Source organism: Larimichthys crocea, chromosome XIV (assembly GCF_000972845.2).
Source record: "Larimichthys crocea isolate SSNF chromosome XIV, L_crocea_2.0, whole genome shotgun sequence".
Classification (NCBI taxonomy): Eukaryota; Metazoa; Chordata; class Actinopteri; family Sciaenidae; genus Larimichthys; species Larimichthys crocea.
Window position 1 is genome coordinate 7,397,783 of NC_040024.1, and position 23,691 is coordinate 7,421,473.

General features: G+C 37.7%; 4 protein-coding genes across 6 annotated transcripts; 2 read left to right on the top strand and 2 right to left on the bottom strand.

Annotated features, from left to right (window-relative positions):
• Window positions 1-26: 26 nt before the first annotated feature.
• Window positions 27-2,742, bottom strand: LOC113747576 (butyrophilin subfamily 3 member A2-like). Its single transcript, XM_027287588.1, has 5 exons — window positions 2,646-2,742; window positions 1,965-2,288; window positions 1,322-1,603; window positions 1,053-1,181; window positions 27-802 (listed from the first exon to the last, which is right to left on the bottom strand). Exons 1-5 carry the CDS (start codon window positions 2,704-2,706, stop codon window positions 180-182), a joined length of 1,419 nt encoding a protein of 472 aa, XP_027143389.1. The 5' UTR covers window positions 2,707-2,742; the 3' UTR covers window positions 27-179.
• Window positions 2,743-11,261: 8,519 nt separating this feature from the next.
• LOC113747579 (low affinity immunoglobulin gamma Fc region receptor II-like) lies at window positions 11,262-15,687 on the top strand. 3 transcript variants are annotated; one of them, XR_003463705.1, is made up of 12 exons: window positions 11,262-11,330; window positions 11,481-11,543; window positions 11,854-12,117; window positions 12,332-12,580; window positions 12,845-12,889; window positions 13,096-13,200; window positions 13,340-13,390; window positions 13,891-13,953; window positions 14,030-14,101; window positions 14,722-14,764; window positions 14,937-15,004; window positions 15,116-15,687. XR_003463705.1 is itself a non-coding variant. In XM_027287612.1 (12 exons), exons 1-11 carry the CDS (start codon window positions 11,300-11,302, stop codon window positions 14,963-14,965), a joined length of 1,020 nt encoding a protein of 339 aa, XP_027143413.1. In that variant the 5' UTR covers window positions 11,262-11,299; the 3' UTR covers window positions 14,966-15,004; window positions 15,116-15,687. The 3 variants fall into 3 exon arrangements, 2 of the variants coding, with proteins under 2 accessions (XP_027143413.1, XP_027143414.1); XM_027287612.1 differs by having other exon boundaries at window positions 14,722-14,769; XM_027287613.1 differs by lacking the exon at window positions 12,845-12,889 and having other exon boundaries at window positions 14,722-14,769.
• A 476-nt stretch (window positions 15,688-16,163) lies between these two features.
• Window positions 16,164-20,102, bottom strand: LOC104937482 (butyrophilin subfamily 3 member A2). The gene is made up of 6 exons (XM_010753714.3): window positions 19,877-20,102; window positions 19,121-19,208; window positions 18,688-19,029; window positions 17,602-17,877; window positions 17,400-17,510; window positions 16,164-17,223 (listed from the first exon to the last, which is right to left on the bottom strand). The coding sequence occupies exons 2-6, from the start codon at window positions 19,200-19,202 to the stop codon at window positions 16,817-16,819; spliced, it is 1,218 nt and encodes a 405-aa protein (XP_010752016.3). The 5' UTR covers window positions 19,203-19,208; window positions 19,877-20,102; the 3' UTR covers window positions 16,164-16,816.
• Window positions 20,103-21,320: 1,218 nt separating this feature from the next.
• Window positions 21,321-23,382, top strand: LOC109142974 (sialoadhesin-like). The gene is made up of 6 exons (XM_019278550.2): window positions 21,321-21,371; window positions 21,690-21,752; window positions 22,004-22,270; window positions 22,630-22,869; window positions 22,972-23,104; window positions 23,275-23,382. Exons 1-6 carry the CDS (start codon window positions 21,347-21,349, stop codon window positions 23,276-23,278), a joined length of 732 nt encoding a protein of 243 aa, XP_019134095.2. The 5' UTR covers window positions 21,321-21,346; the 3' UTR covers window positions 23,279-23,382.
• Window positions 23,383-23,691: the final 309 nt, after the last annotated feature.

Below are 23,691 nucleotides of genomic sequence, written 5' to 3' on the forward strand. Positions count from 1 at the left end.
AGTTTAGTAACATGACATATCTGATTTGTTCTTTCATTCTTAAACTGTGGTTGTCTGCATACATTTTATGACCTCAGGAAATAATTTTCATTTGTTCTGTGGTATATACTGTATATATACACATAGTATTTAGGTTCCATCAGATTTTTCACTTTAAACATTTTTATCTGTCTTTTCTCCTAAATCGCATTTGTCTGTTTTTTCATCTCTTCCAGACATTTCTTAATTCGCTCCTCTAGTTCACGTTTCTTTTTTGTTGTCTGGGAAATCTGATCATTTGTTCTTTGAAGTACTTTCTTTGTTTTCTGCAGCAGTGTTTCATTCACTTCCTTTCTCTTCTTCAGATCTCTTATGATGGCTTCATACTTGTCTTTATACCACTGCCTCCAGGAAGCATCCAGCTCTGACTTATTATTAATGATCTGTTTGTCAATCCAGCTGGACAGGAGTTCAAGTTCTTTTGGAAAAAAATCCAGGTTCATTTTACATTCTGTCAATACATGAAGTGTTTTTTTTACATCTTCATGTTCATCTTGATTCTTCTTCAGTTCTTCACGAAGTTTATCAATCTCCTCATTCAAAAATTCAGTCGCCGACTCACTTGTCAAGTCCTCCTCTCCTCCCTGTCTGTCCCTGTCCTGTCTGTCCCTTCTTCCTTCATTCAAAGACTCAGTTGACCCCTCACTTGTCATGTCCTCTTCTCCTCCCTGTCTGTCCCTTCTTCTTTCATTCAAAGACTGAAGTTCTGTGTCCTTGCTAGATGTTATGGTAATCTCTCTTTCCTTTACGTCAGTTTCATCCCCTGTAAGAATGCAGAAGCATAAAACTGTGTTAAATTTGAATTTCACATTTGATGTGAGAAATTAAATAAAATTAAAAACAAGAAACTAAAGCGCAACAGAAATACTCTTTGCATTAAAATTGTGATAAACCTTTTTACAGACGAACACTGAAATATGTTGTTATTGTTTCAGATAGAAATCATTCAAATCGTGATGACCTTGCCAATAAAGGCACATCACATTTAGAAAGAAGAATCAATTGTGACTTACTTGTTTTGTTTGGTCTCCATTTCCAGACAACAAAGGCAAAAGCAAAAATACAAAAGCAGCAAAGAGAAACAGCCAAACCAGTGATGATGGAAAGAAACCTTAAACGACTCTGAATAACAAAGAAATCATCTGTAATGAAAAAAAAAGAGAAATGTAATGTTATCATGGCATTACAGCAGACCTCAGTTATTTTCATGTGTACTCCAATGTGTCGCAATATGAATATATCTTATAATTAGTCTGGGGATTATTGATTTCAAAAAGATTACCTGGAACATAGAAGTGTGTCTCTCTGGTCTGGGTGATGTTCTTCTGTTGGACTCTACAGGTGAAGTTGTCGCTCTTCTCCACAGTCAATCTTCTGCTGACAGTATAGAGGTCATCAGGACCTCTGACTGTCTCTGTAGGTCCAGCAGAGAGGAGGTTTCCCTCACCGTCCAGCCAGAACACCTCAGGCTCTGGATACCAGCCTTTAGACTCACAGTCTAACATCATTCCACCGCTGACTTCATGGATGCCTGCTAAGCTGATACTATTTGGGGAGGTGGCACCTGATGATGAAAGAAAGAAAGAATAATGATTTGAATTTAAAAATTGTTGCAAAGTTGAAGTTATTTAGTTAATGATTTTCCTCTGTTTCTCTTAAGCACCTTTTTGTGTCCTTTTTAAATCAATAGGTAGCATTAGATCAACAAAACAATGACATGCTTACAGGTGTTGTGCCTCTTGATTCAGAGGGCTACCGAGCATCCCTATGCCTCAAGTGTCAGTACAGCTGCCATGGGAAATGCCAACCCAATGGCTAAAGGCTTAGATCGCCAAAATATGCACAATAGCTGCAGCAGTTTTATAGTTTATTTTCCTTACAACAAGAAGTCATACTTAAGTTCGACTTAACTATTCCCCACTTACCTACAGCTAGCTTGACCTCCAATTTTTTTTTCTGTCCAGGAATATAACATCTGTAAATTCCCTCATCAGATAATCTCACATTGGAAAGCTTCAGTGAAACGTCTCCGTGTTTCAGTTTGGTGCTGGACACTGATGTTCTCCCAACGTAGGATGGATTCTGATGAGCTAGGAATTCTGCACTGTCGCGTCTCACGTGGACAAATCTGGGGTTTAAGTCAAGTCTTGCCCACTCTACAGTCATAGAAAAAGCATCTTCAGCAGGTTCCAGGTGACATGGCAAAATAACGTCATCACCAACCATTGCCAAAATGGTCAGAGACTGACCTGAGGAACAAACAGATCTATTATTAGCTCCTTATTTCACCTCCAGGTTGGGAGAAATACAAAACACTCTAACTAAATTTCTATGCAATGTTGCTTTAAGGCAGTGTTGAGCAAAATCCTCAAATTTTCATAGGACAGCTGGCCATACAGCTTTAATTTTTAGATGTGTTACTTGTTATACTGCATGTAATTAACAGGAAAAGCAAAACACAGAATAAAATATGAATTAATTGAAATAATTTCATTTGTCTGTGTTTTCCTGAATACAGTTAGTTATCTGAATCCCCAACATTTCTTTATTTTTTTTACAATAATAAATCATAAACTTTGCTCTTTACATGTTTGCATGCAACTTACCTCCACAAAAGTGTGTCAGAAGGAGGACAACAATCTGACACAAAGCAGTGAAGCGATCCATTCGAGGTTCAAAGGAGCGTCCCTTTTTCTGGTGAATCATCCTGGCCTTCTGAAAATTTCAGTAAATCAGCTTTATATGAAAATTAAATAAAGCAGCGTAGCAGCAGGCTCAAAAAAATATTTAGTATTTTCGGCCTGTCAAAAACGAATCACATATGCATTCTATCATTAGAAAACATTTTCCACCATCGTATTTATTGGTTTTTACAACTTACTGCAACCAAACAAAATAGTTGTACTGTTTTATTACTCATATAGGCTCTGTAATTTAGTAACAAGCTAACATGTTTCCACTCCCTCGATGACTTGCAGAGCGTCTACCACCTGTTGTTTAACACTTCTACCTGTATAAACTCACCAAAAGTTCTGCAATTGGTCTCAGTTAGAAGTTCAATAGAAGAATTGTTAAAATAGTCAATTTGATATATAATAAACAAAATCTTTTTAGACAAAAACGTCAGTGTAAACAAAACAAAACGTGTGCTTACCTGTTGTGCACACCAGTGAGATACTGCAACTCATAAGGAAACAAACTAAATGGTCAAAGTCCTCTGATAAAGTAATTCGCTTTATTGTATCTGTGTTAACTTTCCTCCATCTCACTCAGTTTATGATTAGTTTGTTTTGTGTGTTTGCATGTGAGGTTCATCTCATTTACTGAAACTGATTCATTCAAGTTTAAGAACAAACGTCTTGTAGAGTCATTTTTTATGAATTAAACTACTAATAACAGTAGAAGTATAATAATAGAATAATAACAGTAGAAGTATGTGTGTTGTGTTATAAACTGGAACAGGGTATTTTCATAGTGAGTAGTCAACAGTCGTAGAAAATCCAGTTGAGGGCAATATTGTATCACCTAAAGAATGCTCTCTTCTAGAATGCACATCTAGTCCATTCATGCATTCACATGCAGAGCGCGAGTATACCCATTTTAAAAATATGGACTCCAAGTCTGCAGCCATCTGAAGCATCAAATTATGGCCACAGTAAACACTTAAACACTTGAAAACACTTCACATAGTAAATGTAACAATATTACAGGAATCCTTTTACAATGCTCTACCAGCCTTATATCCTGTCGTCCATAAGATCAAGTTCAACCATCGTCAAAAAGTAAAGTCCAAGTCAATGCAACCTGACCATGCTTGGTTCAAGAATCCCGATTTGATCCTGTGTTTGTACCCTAATTCATCCCAACTCACATACCCAGCTAATCATTGTCTACCTATAGCTTCAATATTTGTTAGCTGCATTAATACCAATGTCTTATTCTCTGGCAAGATGTACTTTCCCCCAGAACTACTGTACCAGACCACAAACTGGAATTGAAAGGTCAAACCCATTGTTGTCTCAGCCACAACAGGAAGAGAAAGTGTAACCTACAGGAATAGAAAATATCACGAACGTGTCAGGCCGTCCGTTACTCAGTCTGATTCATGGACGGTCAGCAGCCGTCAGGACACCATGGACATCACAGCTGTCTTCATCACACTGAGTGAGTCTGTCTCAAAAACTCATGTATACATTATATCTGATATATTTTGAAAAACATATCAAAATGTATTGGTCTTAGCCTCGTTATTTTTTTCTCCCTGTGATAAATTGGTGGAAGAAAGGCAGAAGAAAGAAGTTAATTTGGATATCACATTGGATCCACTTGTCACATATAGGATAGAGCATATACAGCAAAAGTGTAATACTTGTTCCAGTACATGCCCCTCATTCATGATTCAGTAATACAGAGTATTGTTAGCTATGTCAAGCTAAGCTCAAACTTTATGTTGATAATACTGATTACACACAAAATCACCAGTCTAAAACATATTGTTTTGTCTCTTGATTACACACAAAATCACCAGTCTAAAACATATTGTTTTGTCTCTATAGTGACGGCCACATTGTTGTTGCTGGTTGCACAAGTTCCCCTGAGTTGTTCTCAGAAAACTGGTAAGTTGCAGCCTAAGATTCACACATTAGTTATGCTTCTCTCCAAATGTTTATGACATTTCTCTGCCAATCCTGAAGCAGTTTGCTTTAAACACAAAATCAGATTTTAGGATTTCAAACTTTCAGAAACCTACACATGTATTTTGCTTTTAATGCTTATCATTGCACATAAAAAAGTTCATTTAGTAATCAAGTTTTTGTGTAATTAATAAATTAACTGTTACTTTTTGTTCAGGTACGTCAGGCCATTTTAAATTGATGGATCTATTTCTCTGTTTCTCTCTCTCAGTTGCAGTTTTTCCTCAGGTTGTCCCTGACAGACAGCAATACTTCGAATACGAGTCGATTGTCATCAGCTGTGAAGGACTGGATGGACTGACTGGGTGGAGAGTGATGAGGAGGATCAAGGGAGCTGTTGGACCTTGTGTTTTAAAGTCGTCAGGACCTTGTGAAATCACCAGTAGCTTCTCAATGGACAGTGGAGAATACTGGTGTGAATATCAAGACATAAAGAGAAGCAATCCTATCAACATCACTGTCACTGGTGGGTTTAGCAACTAGTATAATTATTATCCAGTACTTGCATTATTATTATTATTATTATTATTATTATTATTATTATTATTATTATTATTACAAAAGACTAAGTAGAATACAGAAAAGTTATTTTACTTTCCAGTAATAGTAGTTATTTCATGGTACAAAAGTTGCAGAATGTTGCTTAAAGTTGAATAAATCTGAATGTTTTAAGTCTGAGTGTAAAACTGAAAGAATAATATTCTTTGTGATGTTGTTCAGCTGGTTCTCTGATCCTGGAGAGTCCTTCTCATCCTGTCATGGAGGGAGATACCGTCTCTCTGTGCTGTAGAAACAAGACCTCCAACATTAAAGCTGATTTCTATAAAGATGGCCTCCTCATGAGGGACAGCTCAACAACAAACATGATCATTCACAGTGTTTCCAAGTCTGATGAAGGACTCTACAAGTGTAGCATCCCTGGAGCTGACGAATCAGCAGAGAGCTGGCTGGCTGTCAGAGGTGAAAGATAAGATTTTGCTGTTTAACTTAAGTGAACTGAATTAATTCAATGACTGTCCATCCAAGTCAGCAACCAAAAGAGAATACAGAGCCTACATCCTATGAAATATTGTATTAATTAAAACTAACATTTATTTTTCAGAACTTCATGAAAGCAATCATCCGTCCCACGATTGCTACCCTCATGGCTTCATTGCGCTGCGGATTATTGGAACAGTTTTATTGTTGGCTCTGGGGTTGGCGATAATACTACATCACTGCAGCAAAGAGAGGTACAGAAATATACTGTATTCATGAAGGTTTAAAACTCCGCCATATTTCCTGTTAGATCAACGCCCAGTGCATTTCATTTATTTTTGTCTTTCCTTAATTCTCCCAGGACCCTCAACTTCTCGTCGTTTCTTCCACACCTTCGCTTCCCAACAAGCTGGTAAGAAGAAAGATTAGCATGTTTTCCCTCTGTAAGTTCAATTAAGTGGAAATGTGAAGTAATCTTAACCCAAGGATTATTTGCTTTTTCTGGGACTTCATGTTATACATTTGTAGCTTTAACTGAAGTGCCTCCATTGTCTGAAACTAACCATAATGGTATTCAGTTAGCTCCGGTATCCAATATCAAAATGCTTCCGGTGATTGACTGTGAGGCAGTCCTGGTGCCCCTTTGTCCGAGAAAACAGTGTACGCCTACCCTCTAGGGAATAAACTGTGATCAGTTTAATAATTCCTGAGCCTGGGTTGCTTGAGATGAATGTTCACATTTAAGTTTATTTCTGTGTTTCCTTAACTCTACCAGGGCCTTTAACTTCACATCCCTTCTTCAACACCTCCACTTCCAAACAAACCGGTGAGAATACACGCTTTACATGTCTAAGAATTTGTACTCAACTTGTTGAAGATTTATTGAAGTGGCAGCTCTGTTGTGTCTTTTACTCAGATATATTGTCATCCTGTGTTTCTTACAGATCACAGACAGCAGAGTCATCTAACTGAAAAATGGAGGAGAGATCCTGCTTCAAGATCTCCTACATCATGTTATGTGTACACCGGAAGAAAGTCAAAGACACATAGGGGTGGTCACTGAAGGCTGTGAGCTGGCTCGTACAGTCAATTAGCATAGCTGCAATACTGCTGCCCCTACTACTGTTCATATACTGTAGTGTTACATCTTAAATGTAAGACTCGCTCTAACCAGCTCAAATGTTGCTGTAAAGTTGCTACTGTAAGCAAAGCATTCACACTGCATTAAAAATAGACTACCATCATGATTAGTATTATTATCATCAGCCTTCGTCTTCAGCCATCTTCAGGGGTTAGGGTTAGGGTGAGGTCTTCAGCCATCTCGCAGCATCAGAGTCTATTTTGAAGTGTGTGGTCTGTCTGCTCTACGTGTTCACATGCCTGTAGGGGCTGTTTACAAAAAGAGCTGCTCCAGATCTCACCGTGGGAACCTGCAAAGTTAACCTCAACACTGTGCTCAATTAGCTTTACCAGTTCATAGTGACTTAAAGTCATCTGTCATATTAATTTGTAACATTAAAATCACCACATATACAAATTTCTATTTGTAAATTGTTTTTGTTTGTTTTAGCATCATAAAGTGTTAAAGGCTGGCGCTATGGCAACCGACAATGTTGCTACAATGACCCATTTCCATTGAGATACATGTGCTGGAGCTTCAGGAACAATGTCAATTCAAAAACACATATGAAGGTATAAAACATATAACAACAGAAAGTTTCTTTTTTTTTGGCCATGAAAATGCAGACAGTATAAATTGTGGTTTGTTTCAGACAGGCTTCAGACCACGTAGGTATTTTTTCTCAGAGCAGCTCTGTCATACAGAGAGAGGCTGTCACCTCAGTCACCAGAAATAAGCTGCATAGGAAGTAGAAGTGTTCAACTTTGTCATACTATAGCTCAGCTGTTGCTCCATCTTCAGACAGTCAGCAGAAAGTCAACATGGAGGTCAGAGCTCTCCGCATCAGACTGTGTGAGTACTGTGACTGTTTCAGATTACTGCATCTTGACAGAAAATGTAATGTGGCTTTACAATAAAATTTATAGGAGTTCATTTTAAGCAGAATAACATGAATCTACACAAAACAGAAATGCAGATCTCTTGTCCCTCCAGTGATACATGTACTGGTGTTGTTGCTGCCTGCACAGGTTCAGCACAGCTACTCCCACAATGCAGGTAAGTCAATGAAACTCATCTCTCATTATAACAAAAACACTTTTCAAATTTTTGTGCATCAAAATATTTTTGAAACAATAGAGAACTGAAACATTTTAAGTGCCTTTAGGCAATTATGGAAAGAGATTAATAAAAGAAGAAGTATATATAATTTTACATTCTATTTCTCACAAAGTACAGCTACACTAAACTGTTTTTATCTACTGAGTACACGTTTCAAAGTTTCGTCTCATTTTTCTTCCTCAGATGCAGCTTTTGTGCATATCGTTCCGTCCAGACTGCAGTTCTTTGAACACGAGTTTGTCTTTATATACTGTGACGGATTTTTCAATGACTTGACCAAATGGAGAGTGATGAAGAAGATGAAGGAAACCACAACAACATGTAAGAGCAAACCGGAAACACCAGGACCCTGCAACATAACAACTGCTTTTTCATTTGACAGTGGAGAATACTGGTGTGAAGCTGAGGGAAAGAAAAGCAACGTCGTGGACATCACAGTGACAGGTAACACGTGTGCAACTCATTTTGTATTAGGTAGAATATATTTTCATATATTTTGTAACCTACTGGTGTTCGCACCATCAGGGCGGCTAGCCAGTTTATCTTACCAACTAAGGCAGTGTTCCAACTTGACCATCCACCATCTTTTCTTTGCATGTCGACGAGCCCTTTGTGTGTGTGTGGTTGTATTTCAGATATGTAAAGACGTAAAGATTTAAAGACTACATTTAGCCAGAAGCAGCAAACACTTTAACTTGTTTTTCTTCTGCTACATCAGTAATGTAGTGGTGAAATGCACTCTTTAGAGAGCTTTTTTTTTTTTCCTCAGATGGTTTTGTGATCCTGGAGAGTCCAGCTCTTCCGGTGACTGAGGGAGACAAAGTCATTCTGCGCTGCAGAAACAAGACGACCTCAAACCTTAAAGCTGCTTTCTATAAAGACGGCCTTCTCATCAAGAACACCACTACAGGAGAGATGATCATTCACAGTATTTCTAAGTCTGATGAAGGACTCTACAGGTGTAACATCTTTGAAGCTGGCAAATCAGCAGAGAGCTGGTTGGCTGTCAGAGGTGACCCAATACAAAATATAATATACCTTTGAATTGAGAATTTTGTAGCCATCCAAACATTTAGCCACTAATGAGAGAGATTTGTTTTTCTCAGTAGTTGGTGGAAATCAAAACATTTGGTCTCCACTAACATATTTTTGATGAATGTAGGAATAAATCTACATCTGCAGCATTATTGCCCCTTTGTCATAATGTTAGTTGTTTTTTGTTTTGTTTTTTTATTCCAGCACACCAAGAAGGGACTTCTGTTTGGATTGTTGTCACTATTTTACTTGTGACTGTTCTGCTGCTTTTGGTGATGGGACTTAACTATATGAAGCAGAAAGGTACTAAATGAACAAAATAACTCAATGCGTTCAACTACCAATTTAAGTTTAGAAACTTGTCGAAGATGAACAGTTTTGGACTTGTATGTCTTTGTTTGCAGCGACCAATGTAGCTGAACCACAAGAGAACAAACATGCTGCTGTCACTGAACCCAGAGGACAGAAAGGTAATTAACTTGTTACTGTAAAACTAGAAATGTTACTCCTTTATTCACATAACGTTCATAAACCTGGTTAGGTTCATTTAGGACTTAGAACATAGATAGACTCAACAAACAATCAAATCCTGTTTTACTGCATGTGCAATAGTTTGTCCGATTAATTAACTTCATGGAAGTTAAGATAAAATGAATTCCAATAAAAAGTCCTTTGATGTAACTAACATATTTTAATTTGTTTTCATGACAGGACTCAGATGCAGCTATGGCAGAACACCGGTTCCCTCTGCAAGAACCAATTATTGCTCACTATCACCACAGGAGGATGCCGTTTATTATACAGTTGATTAGGCAGGACTTTTTTTAGACTTAATATAATGTTATCAGCACAATTTGTATAGCCTGTGTGTCTTATAAGTCACAGTGAGTGACGAAACTTGACTGAAGGAGAGAGGAGGTTTAAAAAATTACATCATACAACCAGTCAGTCATCCACAATCTGTTACATTTACCATGAACTTTAGTACGTTTAGGGATGTCACATATAGCAGCTTGGTCAGTGTCTGGTGTAATGTTCTGAGTTGAAGTCATGTGATGTGCTATAAAGAGCAAAAGAACAAGGTTGGGGTGGATGAAGACAATCAAAACTGACTTTTTTATTACCTACTTATTTTAACCCAAACATGTAGTTTTTGTGTCTAAATCAAGTTTTTTTTAACGAGTTAGGAGTGAGAATGTGTTATGTGAAGTTGATACAGATCATATTGAAGTCATTTAGAATAAAAAGTCTCATAAATGTATAATTTAAATTAAAAAAATATTTTTTTTACACACTTTTCTTTTGCTTTACTTTGTTCTAGTCTTATAATAAATCAACAAGAACACGCATGAATCACTGAACCCTCAAACCACTTTTTACAGTTGAAAACTAATGTAGCTGGTTATTTAGTGTTGTTGATCGATCTCTTACTACATCTGCATCTCTTACTACATCTGCTGTGTTGTGTGTTACACTAGACAATTGCCCCGCCTACATTTTCCTTTGCCTTGTGTTGCATTTGTGTGTTCACGTACATGTACAGACAGGATTGTGTTTGTTTAAAGCAAACTTTCAGTTTCAAGCTCACATCCCCTCCGATGACCTTCTGCCCTGTCACTCACTTTGTTTCTGTGCAGTCCTGTCTCTTACAGCAACCACATGTTGAGATTTGTAACTGATATTTTCATACTTAAAAAATAATAATTAACTGATAAACACAAGATAGTTTACTATTAGTACTAGTGTACTAAAGGCCACCAACACAAACAGATCTGTAGGAGTCACTACGATGGCTAATTTTTTCCTACAAATAGGCTGTAACGTGTTTTCTCTAGTAAAACATTTTATTAAAACAAAAATACTGACATGCCCAACCAAAGCGGAAAGCAGGCTGAACAGACAAAGTCCACCAGCCAAACGCTGTGTGCTTCCACCACCTCCAACTGTAGTGAGATAATGTGTGAATGTCCCTTTAACCTAAGGCCTTACCTTTTTTTACCTTCAGTTTTTCTACAGTTGCTAACATCAACATTTGTATGGCAACATGCAATAAATCAAAAAATTCAAAATTCATGTTAGATGATACTTATCATGGTTGTCAATATGAAAACAAAACTTTAATAAAAAGTTTTCTACTGCTATCTATAACAAGTCGTCCGTTGTAATTACGTCAGTGCAGCTCTGTCTCACAGAGAAACTCAGAGCTGCTGCCTCGGCCACCAGAAATAAGCTGCACAGGAAGAGGAAGTGCTCGGCTACACTGTATGTTAACTGTGTTTCAGTCTGATGATCAGACAGTCAGCAGCAAGACAACATGGAGGTCAGAGCTCTCTGCATCAGAATGTGTGAGTACTGAATCTGTCTGCGCAGCTTTTCATGATACATTTAACATCAGCTGTCCCTACACTGATCAGAAATGTAACTGTTCAGCGATCAGATGTGACTTTGTATTAAATAGCATCAGTGTCTAATATGCAGATGTCTTGTCTCTTCAGTGTTAACTGTACTGGTGTTGCTGCTGTCTGCACAAGTCCAGCACAGCGACTGTCACAAAGCCGGTGAGCCAGTTTAACTTTAAAATACTGTGTTTGTAATTTGTTTAATTTAGTATTTTAAGTTTACATTTAAAATTGTGGGTCTCCCATGGATTTAAAGACAGACTTTTACATTTTAATCTCATCATTATTATCATTATTACAATTTTATGTCTACTTCTGAAAAAACACTAGACAAAGATACTAAAGTTTATCATTCTGTCTTTGGAACTTTTTGTTATATGTTAAAATCATTTTACAGGAATGGTAAATTTATATTTCATTCAGAAAAGAAAATATTTTAATATTTCTCTTCTCTCTGTTTTTTTCTCAGATGCATATTTTCCTCGTATTGTTCCGTCCAGACTGCAGTTCTTTGAATACGAGTCTGTCTTTATAAACTGTGATGAACTGTCATTTTTCAATGAGACTGAATGGAGAGTGATGAGGAAGTTTGATGGCAGGAAAACTATATGTAATGTCAAATGGGAGAAAACAGGATCCTGCAACATTACATCTACATTCGCAGGAGACAGCGGAGAATACTGGTGTCAAGCTGAAGGAAAAACAAGCAGCATTGTAAACATTGTAGTGACAGGTATGTTCAATGCATAGAAACTTAAAAACACTAAAGATGTTATTTCATTAAGACCTAGACAAGCCAAAGTGTTGCATATGGTATGTTAGCTGTTCCCTGATTTCACGTATACACCGACCATTTTGATTAGAATTGTCAATTTATATTTTGATTCATTGATTTTAACAATTCAATATTTAATACATGAAATATTTAAACACCACCTGTTGACCAGCTGGTTCTGTGATCCTGGAGAGTCCTGCGTTACCTGTGATGGAGGGAGATGATGTAACTCTGCGCTGCAGAAACAGAAACAAGACGACCTCAAACCTTAAAGCTGATTTCTATAAAGATGGCGTCCTCATCAGGAGCAGCTCTACAGGAAACGTGACCATCCGCAATGTTTCCCAGTCTGATGAAGGACACTACAAGTGTCACATCTCTGGAACTAACGAATCAGCAGAGAGCTGGCTGGCTGTCAGAGGTGAGACTCATTGTGCATTAAAAATGATGCCTGCAGTCAAATAAGAGAGTATTAAGTAGTCATCAGGTGCCATTCTCCTTAGTAAATGTAATTGTACTGCTGCTTTCCTGGAGCATGTATATCCTCACACTTGATCCAAACTGTTGTGTGTGTAACAAACTGAACCAAATCATATTCACATTCACAATATTCACCACATTCACATGGAAGTTCCCGTTCCTACTGCAACGTGATTGATAACCTGTTTAATTAATTATTGATCAGTTAGGCGAGTTGGAGAATCAAACGACACTTTGGTGGCTGTCACAGGTGAGATATGAGATTATGTTGTTTACTATGTCTGAATTGTTGTTCTAATTTTATGGTTCCAGACAGGGATGAGTTGCTTAGAAAATAAGTTGTGGCCTGATAAATCCAAACTCAGTCACCTTGATTGATGTCAAAATATCGTTCAGATCTCATGTGTCATATTCATACAGCATGTTTAATGTAGTTTTTTCCCCCACACCACAAAGATGATCGTGAGAACCTCTTCACTCAAGTCTACACCCTAATTTCGATAGTCATCGCTGTTTTTCTGCTGCTGCTGTTTTTGATGGGACTTTGCCATTGGTACAAAGGTACAAAACACTCAAACACTTGATTCACTGAGTGACCTTAGACCATCTGTTATTTTAGAAACATTAGTTTCAAGGAGCATTTACACTGACTGTCCTCCTGCTAACACACTTACTTTTGGTATTTTCTTAATTCGGACAGGTGCTTCAACCTCTCTTGCCTACACTCAAACCTCCTCTCCTCCACAAACAGGTAATTATCCACCAACGATCATATCTTCATCATTATCTGAGGTGGGAGGGACCAGGCAAGCAACAGACAAAATAATTGACTTAAATAAAGACATTTCATGGCATCAAACATGATACAGTAGTAAAGTATAGCTGTTATCGAGGGATAAGGTTGAACAAAATGTTTTTTGTTTCTTCTACCATGATATGTACTGCACATGACATTTTACATTTTAAAAAAACAAAACAAAAAAACTCTGGTCTCTAGTGGAGAAACTTTTTTTGCATAATTGTACTGCAGGTGGTAACTTGTTTGATGTTTGAAGACGTATGGGCCATACATTTATGTTCATTAGTACCTTTCTATTAATTTTGTGCTACTAAAATTAAAACTATTGTAGCTTAGTTTAGCTATTAGCAGTAATGAAATGTCTTCAGTATTTAACTGCCTGCTGCTTTTAAGAACAGAGGTTTTTACTTTTTCTGTGACCTTGATTTTTTTATTTATTTATTGTGTTTCAGTGTCTGCAGAGACGGGTGCAAATGATATAATATATGCTGCTGTCACTATTCCCAGGAAAAACGGTAATGCAACTTGAAACTGACAAACAGAGAGTGCTACCTGTGACACACTTTTTAAATTGTATGTTTTTGTCTGCAGATACTAGTGAAGCTCAACTACAACAGGCAACCGATGTTGATGTTACTACCCAGGAACCCAAGAACAGAAGAGGTAATTAACTAACTTGTGACTCTAATGAACACTGAATGCTACATGATAGACCTTTAGAGAGGTTAATCTTTGCAGCAGCAGACGTTACGGAAAATTACTGTGGTGTCACAAACAGAAAGCGTCACAGACCACTAAAGCTCATGTTTGCGCTCTTAAACCATCTCAGCCTGTGTCCGTTTCAGAAGCTTTAGACGCCTGTGATAAATTTAGATTATTGCAGCATGTCAGACTAAAACCACACGAGAAGCCCACAGACAGAAACAGGGAGATGGGCCCCTCAGTTCACCGGGTAGCAGCTTCTGAGGAAGTAGGAAGCCAGCATCAGAGCCAAATTGTAAATACATGAAATAGGTTATACATTAATAGTACAACAGCAACAACAATTATAAAATTTTGACTTTGAATCAAACACTTGACTCATTTGAATGGGAAAATGTATAGATACCAAGATCCATTGATCAAAGCACTCTTTTATTGTAACAATTTTATGAACAAGGTCAATAAAACATTGATTTATGTCACAATAACACAAAAAAACGATGTAATTATGTGGGCAGAGAAACCCACATGTCATGATCGTATACATGTCTCAGCTTTAACTCGCACTCTGTCTCCATCAGATGAGGATGAATCCGTGGAGTCATGTGTCTACCATACTTTGAGGTTTGGTAAGACTTGACAAACGTTTAAATTTAGGCTGAACACTTTGTCCAGTAAATTAATTCCATGTGAATCTACGGAAGCCAAAAACAAAATAATTACTTCTGTTCATTTTGTTGGAACTTGTCTGTTTGGAAAAAGTTATTTCATTTGACTGAATTCTCTTTCATCGCAGTTCCCTCTGAAAGTGCAAATCCATGTTAAACAGACTCACTTTTTCTTCTACTGCGGACAAAAGAAGAGGTAATACTTTCTCTGTGATGAAAACATGTGTTACTTTTGGGAGTTTAGAAGTTAAAGTTAGCACAAGCATGTTTTTGCTGATGTCATTTTTGAATACCGTGTGTGTTACAGGTCACTGAGAGCAGAGACACTTGACTGAAGGAGCGACTCTGTATGAAAGGAGGAAGTTATGTAACCACAGTCAGGACTGTTACATTAATTCACTGTAGTCGTTTTAAACTGATGTTGAAAATGTTGATGAAAAATGCCCTGCCTTGGTTCTCACGACTATCATCATCACAAGTCCTTACCTGAACTCTTAAGCCAATACAAAGCTCTTGTGTCTATTCTTATTATAGTGGAACAGTTTAACCACTTTATCGGCTTGTTCGCATGACTCGAAATGCTGTTAGAGAAACCAAGCTGCTGCAGAGTTTAAATACGCTCAATGTGGTTAATTACCATCTAACCTCAAGCAGACGCATTGACTCTGCTGTCTATATAATCACGTGCTATAAATGTATTGAACATTTCCCATGATTGCATACAAGTGAATGAATAACAGTTGCAGTTGTTATGATGTTACATTGGTAAAGGTCAAGTTTTGCATACCAAAGATGTTGAGTTTGTATTTTTGTTTGTCTGTTTAAAAGATCCAAACACTTACATGTCAATATTAATAAAATAATTTCAAATGTACAGTAACACACAAACAAACACATGTAGCTATGTCTTAATTTTCTATGGTATCTGTGTTGACATTCCTATAATTTATTCAAAGATTACGTCACCAATCACCAATAAGTCGGAAGACAGAGTTAATCACTTTGAAAAGGCTCCAGCTCACTGCCGCCCCCCAAAGGCTCATACACTAAGTGCATGGGGCACGTCTTACCAAGTATGAACCTGGAGCCTAAAAAAAGTTTAAAGTACCAAATCTAAAGTTTTTCTTGTCAAGTCCTTTATTAGAGGGTGTGGTTAATCTCCAGCTCTCCTGCAGTTCAGTGTTCAGTGTGTAAAGCCTGACGTGTATGAAACAGTAGAGAGACAAAACTGCAAATCATTGTTCAATATTTACATTGTGCTAATATTTACATATGATTGTATATACAGTCATGAAGGAAGCATCATCAGAGCCAACCTTATTGGCAAATTAAAATGAATCAGATCAACACTGGTGTGAAGTCTTAAACAACAGCATGTTTTAATGAGCTCTTGCAAGATATAAACTGTAAATACATGAAATACATTAGCTGTATAATAGGAACAATAATTTTCAAATTTCACCTTTAAATCAAACATTTGATTCATTCAAAATTTGGAAAATGTGTATATGACAAGATCCTTTATTGTAACAACTGTAAAAACAAGGTCAGTAAAACATGATTTTTTTTTTGTCCTCATTATCTTATTATAAAATGCTTAAAAACAATAATGTGTATCTTACAGGTCACTGAGAGCAGAGACACGACTGAAGCAGAGACTCTGTATAAACGGAGGAAGTTATGTAACCACAGTCAGGACTGTACATTAATTTACTGTACATGCACACTGATGTTTAAATCACATCAGAAGAAGTGTACTTGTGACAAAGAGAAAATGATCAGCTCATTTTTAAATGCATGCCTTAGTTCTCATGTCATCATCACACGTCCTTATCTGAACTCTTCAGCCAAAACAAAGCTCCTGTCTCTATTTTTATTGCAGTGGAACAGTTTAACCACTTGGCTTGTTTCCATACCTGGAAATGTGGCCTGACATTCCTATGGTTTATGCAAAGATTATGTTTGTTCATAACCAATAAGCGGAGATGACAGAGTTAGTTAGACAGTTTTATGAAGTCACGTTTTGGGCATTCTGGGCAGGCAGCATCTCAGTGTTTTCATCACTCTCTTTTCTCTGACTGCTCTCATCCTGTGAGCTTCTTTGAGTCTCATCTCTCTCGATCTTCAGTTGTCTAGTCTCCACTGGTTTCATTCTTTCAATCACACTCTCTAATGTCTTTATTTCTTCTTCTGTCTCCTTCAGATGTTTCTCCACTTCTCTTATTTTCTGGTGCAGGTTTGTTTTGTTGTCCTGTACTTCACCGTCTTGGTATCTTGACACCAGTTTGTCATATTTCCCTTCAGTCCACTCTCTCTTCAATCCATCCAGCTGTAATCTCAGTTTGTCTCTTTGGTTTTCCAATTCTTTCTTACGTTGTAATGTACGCTCTCTTTCTCTTTCATTCTCCTTTATTTCTGAGGGGACATTTAAAAAATAACAAAAACAAATCAGGATGAATTGCTTCAAAACATCCTTTTCTGAAGAATTCTGAGAAACATGAATGTCTGTGTTGTTACAAGTTGCTTCCTGATGTAAAGCAAAGAATCTTTGGTAAAAACAAAGGCATTGAATGTTAATAAATGACACTTACTGTTTTTTTTCCATCTCCGTGCAAAGACAGCTGCAAGAATAACGATGATTGAAACCACAACCAAGCTGCTGCTGATGATGATGATGTGATTAGAAGCATTGGAGAAATCATCTGTCATGATAAAACAAAAAACACCAACAATTAGAACTCAGAGATTTGAGCCTAAAACAGTGAACATTTGAATACAGAACTCATTTTCCACCTGGAACATAGATCTGTGCCTCTCTCATCTTGTTGATGTTCTTCTGTTGGACTCTACAGGTGAAGTTGTCGCTCTTCTTCACAGTCAATCTTCTGCTGACAGTATAGAGGTCATCAGGACCTCTGACTGTCTCTGTAGGTCCAGCAGAGAGGAGGTTTCCCTCAGCGTCCAGCCAGAACACCTCAGGCTGTGAATACCAGCCTTTAGAATCACATTGTAGAACCACCTCACTGCTGTCGGTCCTCTCAGAGCTGATGTCTATAAATGGGGCGACACCTACAAAAATATAAAAAAGTTAATATCAGGTGGATAGAACTGACCTAGAGTATAAATGTTGGAGACTTTGGATCATTTCTAAATCATATAAAAATATAAAATTACACATTTTCCCAGCCAAGCATGAATAACATTTATGACAAAAACTCTCTCTCATCTAAAAGAGATTGGTATAAGACTGATGCTGAAGCCACAACTGTCTACTCTAACTGTAACACCCAGAGATGTCAACAAATGACCTCTGTCCGAGCCAGATAAAGCTCAGACAGAGCCTATTGGGCTTCATGTACTTCCCATTTGATCATTGATTTGATGACAGTATTTTACTGAGCTGAGGCCAGATGCAAAATTTCCTGAACCATGTTCCTTCTCGCCCTAGCATGTTCTGAATCTGCCCTGATGTGTCATTCAGGTTAGACATGCCAGAAAAGGTTTCAGAAGAGCCGCTGTGAAGAGCAATAAGACATTTTTATGTTTTATGTTTGGTTTTATGTCCTTTCTCAAATCCAACTCATGATCATACATGTGGGTTGGAATGTAGGTCAACCAGTAAACCGAGACAGTGCTGTACAATCTCATGTTCTATCTCACCGTCACGCTACAGAAACTGAACAATGTTCGAACTTGTTCATTTGGGGCTGTGACTCATTCCCAAAGTCTTCTTTTTCCTCTCCCCTAAACTCACCTTTCAAACACACCTGATATTTACAGAAAACTTCAAACATTATTACACATCCCATTGACATGCATGGGAAAATTACATTTAGTTGTACTTACGCTTACAAAGAGCACTGCAGTAGATTCACTTACCAACAGCAAGCTCAACTGTAGATTCTGTACCCAACGTAGGAACGAAGCATCTGTACTTTTCCTCATCAGAGATTTTCACATTGGAGAGTTTCAGTGAAATGTCTCCGTGCGTCAGGTTGACAATGGGCACTGCTGTTCTTCCCTTATAGGATGGATGTTGTTTACTCTCTAGTTCCACACCATCACGCCACACATAGACGAATCTGGGGTCCAGGTCAGGTCTTGACCACTCCACTGTCATGCCTGAAGCATCCACAGAAGGTTCGAGGTGACATGGCAAAATTATGTCACCACCAATTGTTGCCAGAACTGACTGAGGCGGCCCACCCACTTGGGACTGACCTGAGCAGAAGAAGTTTTAAAAAGTTTTTAAAACATGCAAAATAAATTCTCCTACATGGTATACTGTATATATTTTGTGTGTGTGGCTTACCTGCACAGCATTGTGTCAGGAGAAGGAAAACAACGGTGAGCAGACGTTTAAAGAAGAGTCCATCCTTCAGATGAGTCATCATGAAGTTCTGAAAAACAAGTTGTTTCACTGATTTATTTTAAAAGGTATGACTCCATACTAGTTTGCATATTTTGAAGGTATTGGTCATTATAAAATGAATAGTTTAGATAGTCACATTAAATGTGTGGCCCCACCTTTATTTACAGCACCGGCACAAGCAATTAAGGCGTTACCATTGACCTTTACACCCTGTTTCAAGTTTTATGCTCGTCACAAATGTTAGACTGAAAGACTATTGTATTCTATCAGAGCATGCAGCCAGCGAGGTATTATGTTTTGTTTTGTCTATATTTTATTTTGTAAATGTTATTTCACATGCTGTGCATGTTATTGTTTATGCTAAGCTATTATGCATTATATTTTTGTCAGTGCTGTTTAGTTTGCACGGATTAGAAGAAAGAAGCTTCAAATAAACCAGTTATAAGAAAGCCCCATGTGTCTGCCTGCGCTACGAAGGAATTCAAATTCACACAATCTGTATTCCAAAAATAAAATCACTTCATGAGGTTGAATCAACGCTGACCACAACAGCTTGCAACAGTGAAAACATATGTCCCAAATACCTTTTTTGATAAGTATCATAGCCACCAGCTTTTCTCATTACACATTTCTATTAATGCTTTCCATTTGTTTAAATCTATAGAAGGAATTGTTGAAAGATATAATATAACCTACCTGTTTCAGGGCTCAGACAGTCACAGGATCGTTATCGCTGCAGAGTGAAAAGTAGACTGTCAAGATAGTCAGGTCCTGTGACATGTGTATGTCATCTTCTTATCGCTTTATCAACTAACTTATTACCTTGTTATTTTTGCTATTTTTTACATATAATCATAGCTATAAACACCACATCTTGAGGCCTAAAAGCAAGTATGAAGTATCAGTCCTGTGAAGTCCTTTATTGCAGGGTGTGGTTAATCTCCCTCCCAGCCCCCCTGCAGTTCAGTGTTCAGTGTGCAAAGCATGACGTGCATGAAATAGCAGAGGGAGGAGACACAACTGTCACACAGAGACACACTTACTTCAGGTTCCTTTGGTAGATTGTTTGCTGTTTTCACTGTCTCTACAGGATTGTTGATGCTGCAAGAAATAAGGCATGAAGCAGCTGACAAAGCTCAAAATTGTTTAAGCAGCAAACATGTATGTCATCGTTTGGTGAGACATGTATAGAACCACAGAATAATGCTACTGACTGTTGTATTTATATGTTTGGAGGATCTGCCTTGCATGACTTTCTCTCAAGAAAAGACAATAACTTAATGACACAGTGTAATAAGGTGACTATACATATAATTTCCCATCTCAAAAAGTGGATTTAGATTTACTGTAAGAAGCTGTGATAGTGGCTGATTAACTGCAGAGGGCAGTATAGAACTACTTTCTCTTGAGTTTTGTTTGTGTTTGTGAGAAAGAGCGACAACAAGAGGCGATAGATATAACAACTCATACTTTAAGAAGCTATTCTATGTTGATTAATCCGTATTTTCCCTTAGATACCTAAATTTAAGATACAAACTTGTTGCTTCTTACTCTACTACAACCTCACTTCCAGAAAAGTTGTAAAACATACATGTTTCCTGGAAGACACAACGTCCAAGATTTCCAGATTTTCTCTGTAGTAGTATCCTTGATACAATCATGTATAAATACATGTGGTTTTTAATGCAGTGCTGCCTGCAGGGTCAAAGGTTACCAACATTAAATGTTGGTTATGGGCCTTGCCCTTTAGGTGCAGAGATTTCTCTGGGTTTAATGATATCATAGATTGCAGATTTAATGAATTCATTCATAGATTTCACTGCGTGCTGATAAACGTTCTTAAACTGTTGGACTGTTTGCAGTTTTTCATAAATTAATGAAGTTTTGTAGATTTTTAGAATCCGGGTTGTATATGCATCATACATACTATATATATATATATATATATATGAAATGACTTGTTTGGAGTTGGTTGAGGAGCCTTTAAGCCATATACTGTAACGCAGATCAGTACAGGGACCCTCTACATGACTTCAGGCTTCAGGAAGAGCCGTGCAGAGAGTGACACCTCTGTACCGCAGACATAAGCCACACAGGAAGAGCAAGTTTTCATGAAACATCAGCTGTAATTCAGTCCTACGTTCAGACAGTCAGTAGCAAGACACCATGGAGGTCACAGCTCTCGCTCTCTGTGAGTACTAAGTCTGTTTGTTTCATGTGATGACGGTCTGAATCCTTTTATACAGTTGTACTGCAGTAGTCAACAGTATAATAATAGTAATTACTGTTTAACGTTCGTCTTCTACTGCAGTACATTTCTGTATAAAGTGTCTATATGTATTTATGCGTTAACTTTGCAGATCAAAAACTTGTACTTGTACTCAACAGGATTTACAATCTGTTACGAAATGGGGCTTTAATTTAAGTTACAACGAAGCTGCTAAAATTAGGGAGAGGTCATTTTATGTTAAGCCGATGCATGTCTAATGTTTAACTCTCCACTTGACAGTTATACGTGTATCGTTGCTGCTGGTGATGCAAGTTCAGGACAGTTATTCTGCTCAGAAAGCATGTGAGTATAAAATAATCAGCTTTACACCAACTTTCACTCTTTGGCATCATTTACACTCACGTGATGATAAGACATGCACAAGAGAAAAATATTTTGACATACTGCACGCATTCGAGTGCTTTGTCTTATGCGTGATGCCTGTATTTGTATCATATCTATGCACTTTATGTCTATTTAGTGTATTTTGATTTTTCAACATTTCTCTAGATTTTAATGCAGCAGCACTTTTTTTATGTCCTTGTTGCTGTCAGGTGCAGGATGTCCTGATGTAATTCCAAACAGACTTCAGCACTTTGAATACCAGTCCATCTCTTTCAACTGTGAGGTGTTGGATGGGTCGCTGGCATGGGCAGTGAAGAGAAAGAGCTCAAGTGGAAATATCACATGTGGTACAAACTGGGGAGTTCCAGAAGGGTCCGGATGCCGCATCAGAGATGTTTACGTCGAGGACAGTGGAGAATACTGGTGTGAGACTAAAGATGGAAAGACGAGCAAATCTGTCAACATCGCTGTTACCGGTAGGTTTACAGTGACTGTTTTCATCCACATGAGGATTGGCATTATTCAGATAGTAATAATATGTTTTATTGTGTCCTTATGCAGAACTGTCTTTTTCTTTCACCAGACAGTGTTTCCTTATTTAGCTGCAACTCAAGTGTAATAACAAAGAAGGAATTTTGTAATGCTGTAACTCAGGGATATAGATTTCACTAATTCAGACTTAACTTGCATTGAAATGGCAATTCACCTGAAAGAGTTCGCCTCTCGTCCTCCAAATCAAACAACAGAATATTGTGATCATCGATTTTAGTAGTATGGCTTTGAATGAAGAACGGTCTTGTCATTCACGATAACAATAATCATGTATGTTGTTCAGCTGGTTCTGTGATCTTGGACATTCCTGTTGCTCCAGTGACGGAGGGAGAAGCTGTGACTCTGAGTTGCAGAAACAAAACACCTTCCAACATCTCAGCTTCCGTCTATAAAAATGGCATCCTCATGAAGAACGTCACTACAGGAAACTTGATCATCAACAGTGTTTCCAAGTGTGATGAAGGACTGTATAAGTGCATCTCTAGAGCTGGAGAATCACCGGAGAGCTGGCTGAGTGTCAAAGGTGAGAGATAACCTAGATGAAATTAGGTATCACATTTCAAACAACGCCGTAAACTCAATAGAGAATATATAACAATTTCTAACAGCACCGTTGTTGTTCCAGAATTTCACCAAGAGCCTATCCCTCTCTGTTCCGATCAACTTCCTGTTCTCCTCTACTTCCTCATGAGGACTGTTGGCACAGTTGTATGGGTGGCTATGCTGCTGCTGGTCTTAAGAAAACGTCACAAAGACAGGTAAAAACATTAACCATCAACTGCCAAAACTAACTGCTTAGGATAAAATCAATACTTTGATAAACATGTGTCAAAAAGCTATATATGAAGCACATGTTCACAGATTTAAGTAATCTGCGTGAAAACAATATGAAAAACAAACCACAACATTTCTTTTTAAATTTCTACAGATGACTAATCTGCACAGAAGAAAAGCTGAACAAACCAAATAATGAGCAACAAGCTGTGGTTGGCCTGCATAGTCTGTTACGTCTGCTCCATTTTAACCATGCTTTGTTTGTGACATGATGATTTGTATGTTTAATTATCTTTACTGCTGCTTTATACATAAAATGATTCATTAGCATATTTCATGTCTTGGCTTGAGTGCATGCAGAGAAACATTAAAAAGAAAGTTCCATAAGTAGATCTGTGTTCTGTGATCACTGCATATCATGAAAGGTAAATACAGGTCAAGATATTTCAAGTCTTTGACTTTCTGTCAGCGTATTTATATCTGTGTATGTCTTCTCTGTCCGTTTTAACTTTTTGAACACTGACAGACCACGTGCAGAGCAACCACAGCTCTGAGAAGAGAGGCCACCATG

Bases quoted from the DNA above. Each gene is read 5' to 3' on its own strand.
- LOC113747576 (XM_027287588.1), bottom strand. From the start codon at position 2,706: ATGGATCGCTTCACTGCTTTGTGTCAGATTGTTGTCCTCCTTCTGACA. The intron at 2,289-2,645 runs GTAAGTTGCATG...TTTGTTCCTCAG, and splicing joins TCTGACACACTTTTGTGGAG to GTCAGTCTCTGACCATTTTG. The intron at 803-1,052 runs GTAAGTCACAAT...GCATTCTTACAG, and splicing joins ATGGAGACCAAACAAAACAA to GGGATGAAACTGACGTAAAG.
- LOC113747579 (XM_027287612.1), top strand. From the start codon at position 11,300: ATGGAGGTCAGAGCTCTCTGCATCAGAATGT. The intron at 11,544-11,853 runs GTGAGCCAGTTT...TTTTTTTCTCAG, and splicing joins CAGCGACTGTCACAAAGCCG to ATGCATATTTTCCTCGTATT. The intron at 12,890-13,095 runs GTGAGATATGAG...CACACCACAAAG, and splicing joins CACTTTGGTGGCTGTCACAG to ATGATCGTGAGAACCTCTTC.
- LOC104937482 (XM_010753714.3), bottom strand. From the start codon at position 19,202: ATGATGACTCATCTGAAGGATGGACTCTTCTTTAAACGTCTGCTCACC. The intron at 17,878-18,687 runs GTAAGTGAATCT...ATATTTTTGTAG, and splicing joins TACAGTTGAGCTTGCTGTTG to GTGTCGCCCCATTTATAGAC. The intron at 17,224-17,399 runs GTAAGTGTCATT...ATGTCCCCTCAG, and splicing joins ACGGAGATGGAAAAAAAACA to AAATAAAGGAGAATGAAAGA.
- LOC109142974 (XM_019278550.2), top strand. From the start codon at position 21,347: ATGGAGGTCACAGCTCTCGCTCTCT. The intron at 21,372-21,689 runs GTGAGTACTAAG...TCCACTTGACAG, and splicing joins GGTCACAGCTCTCGCTCTCT to TTATACGTGTATCGTTGCTG. The intron at 22,271-22,629 runs GTAGGTTTACAG...TATGTTGTTCAG, and splicing joins TGTCAACATCGCTGTTACCG to CTGGTTCTGTGATCTTGGAC.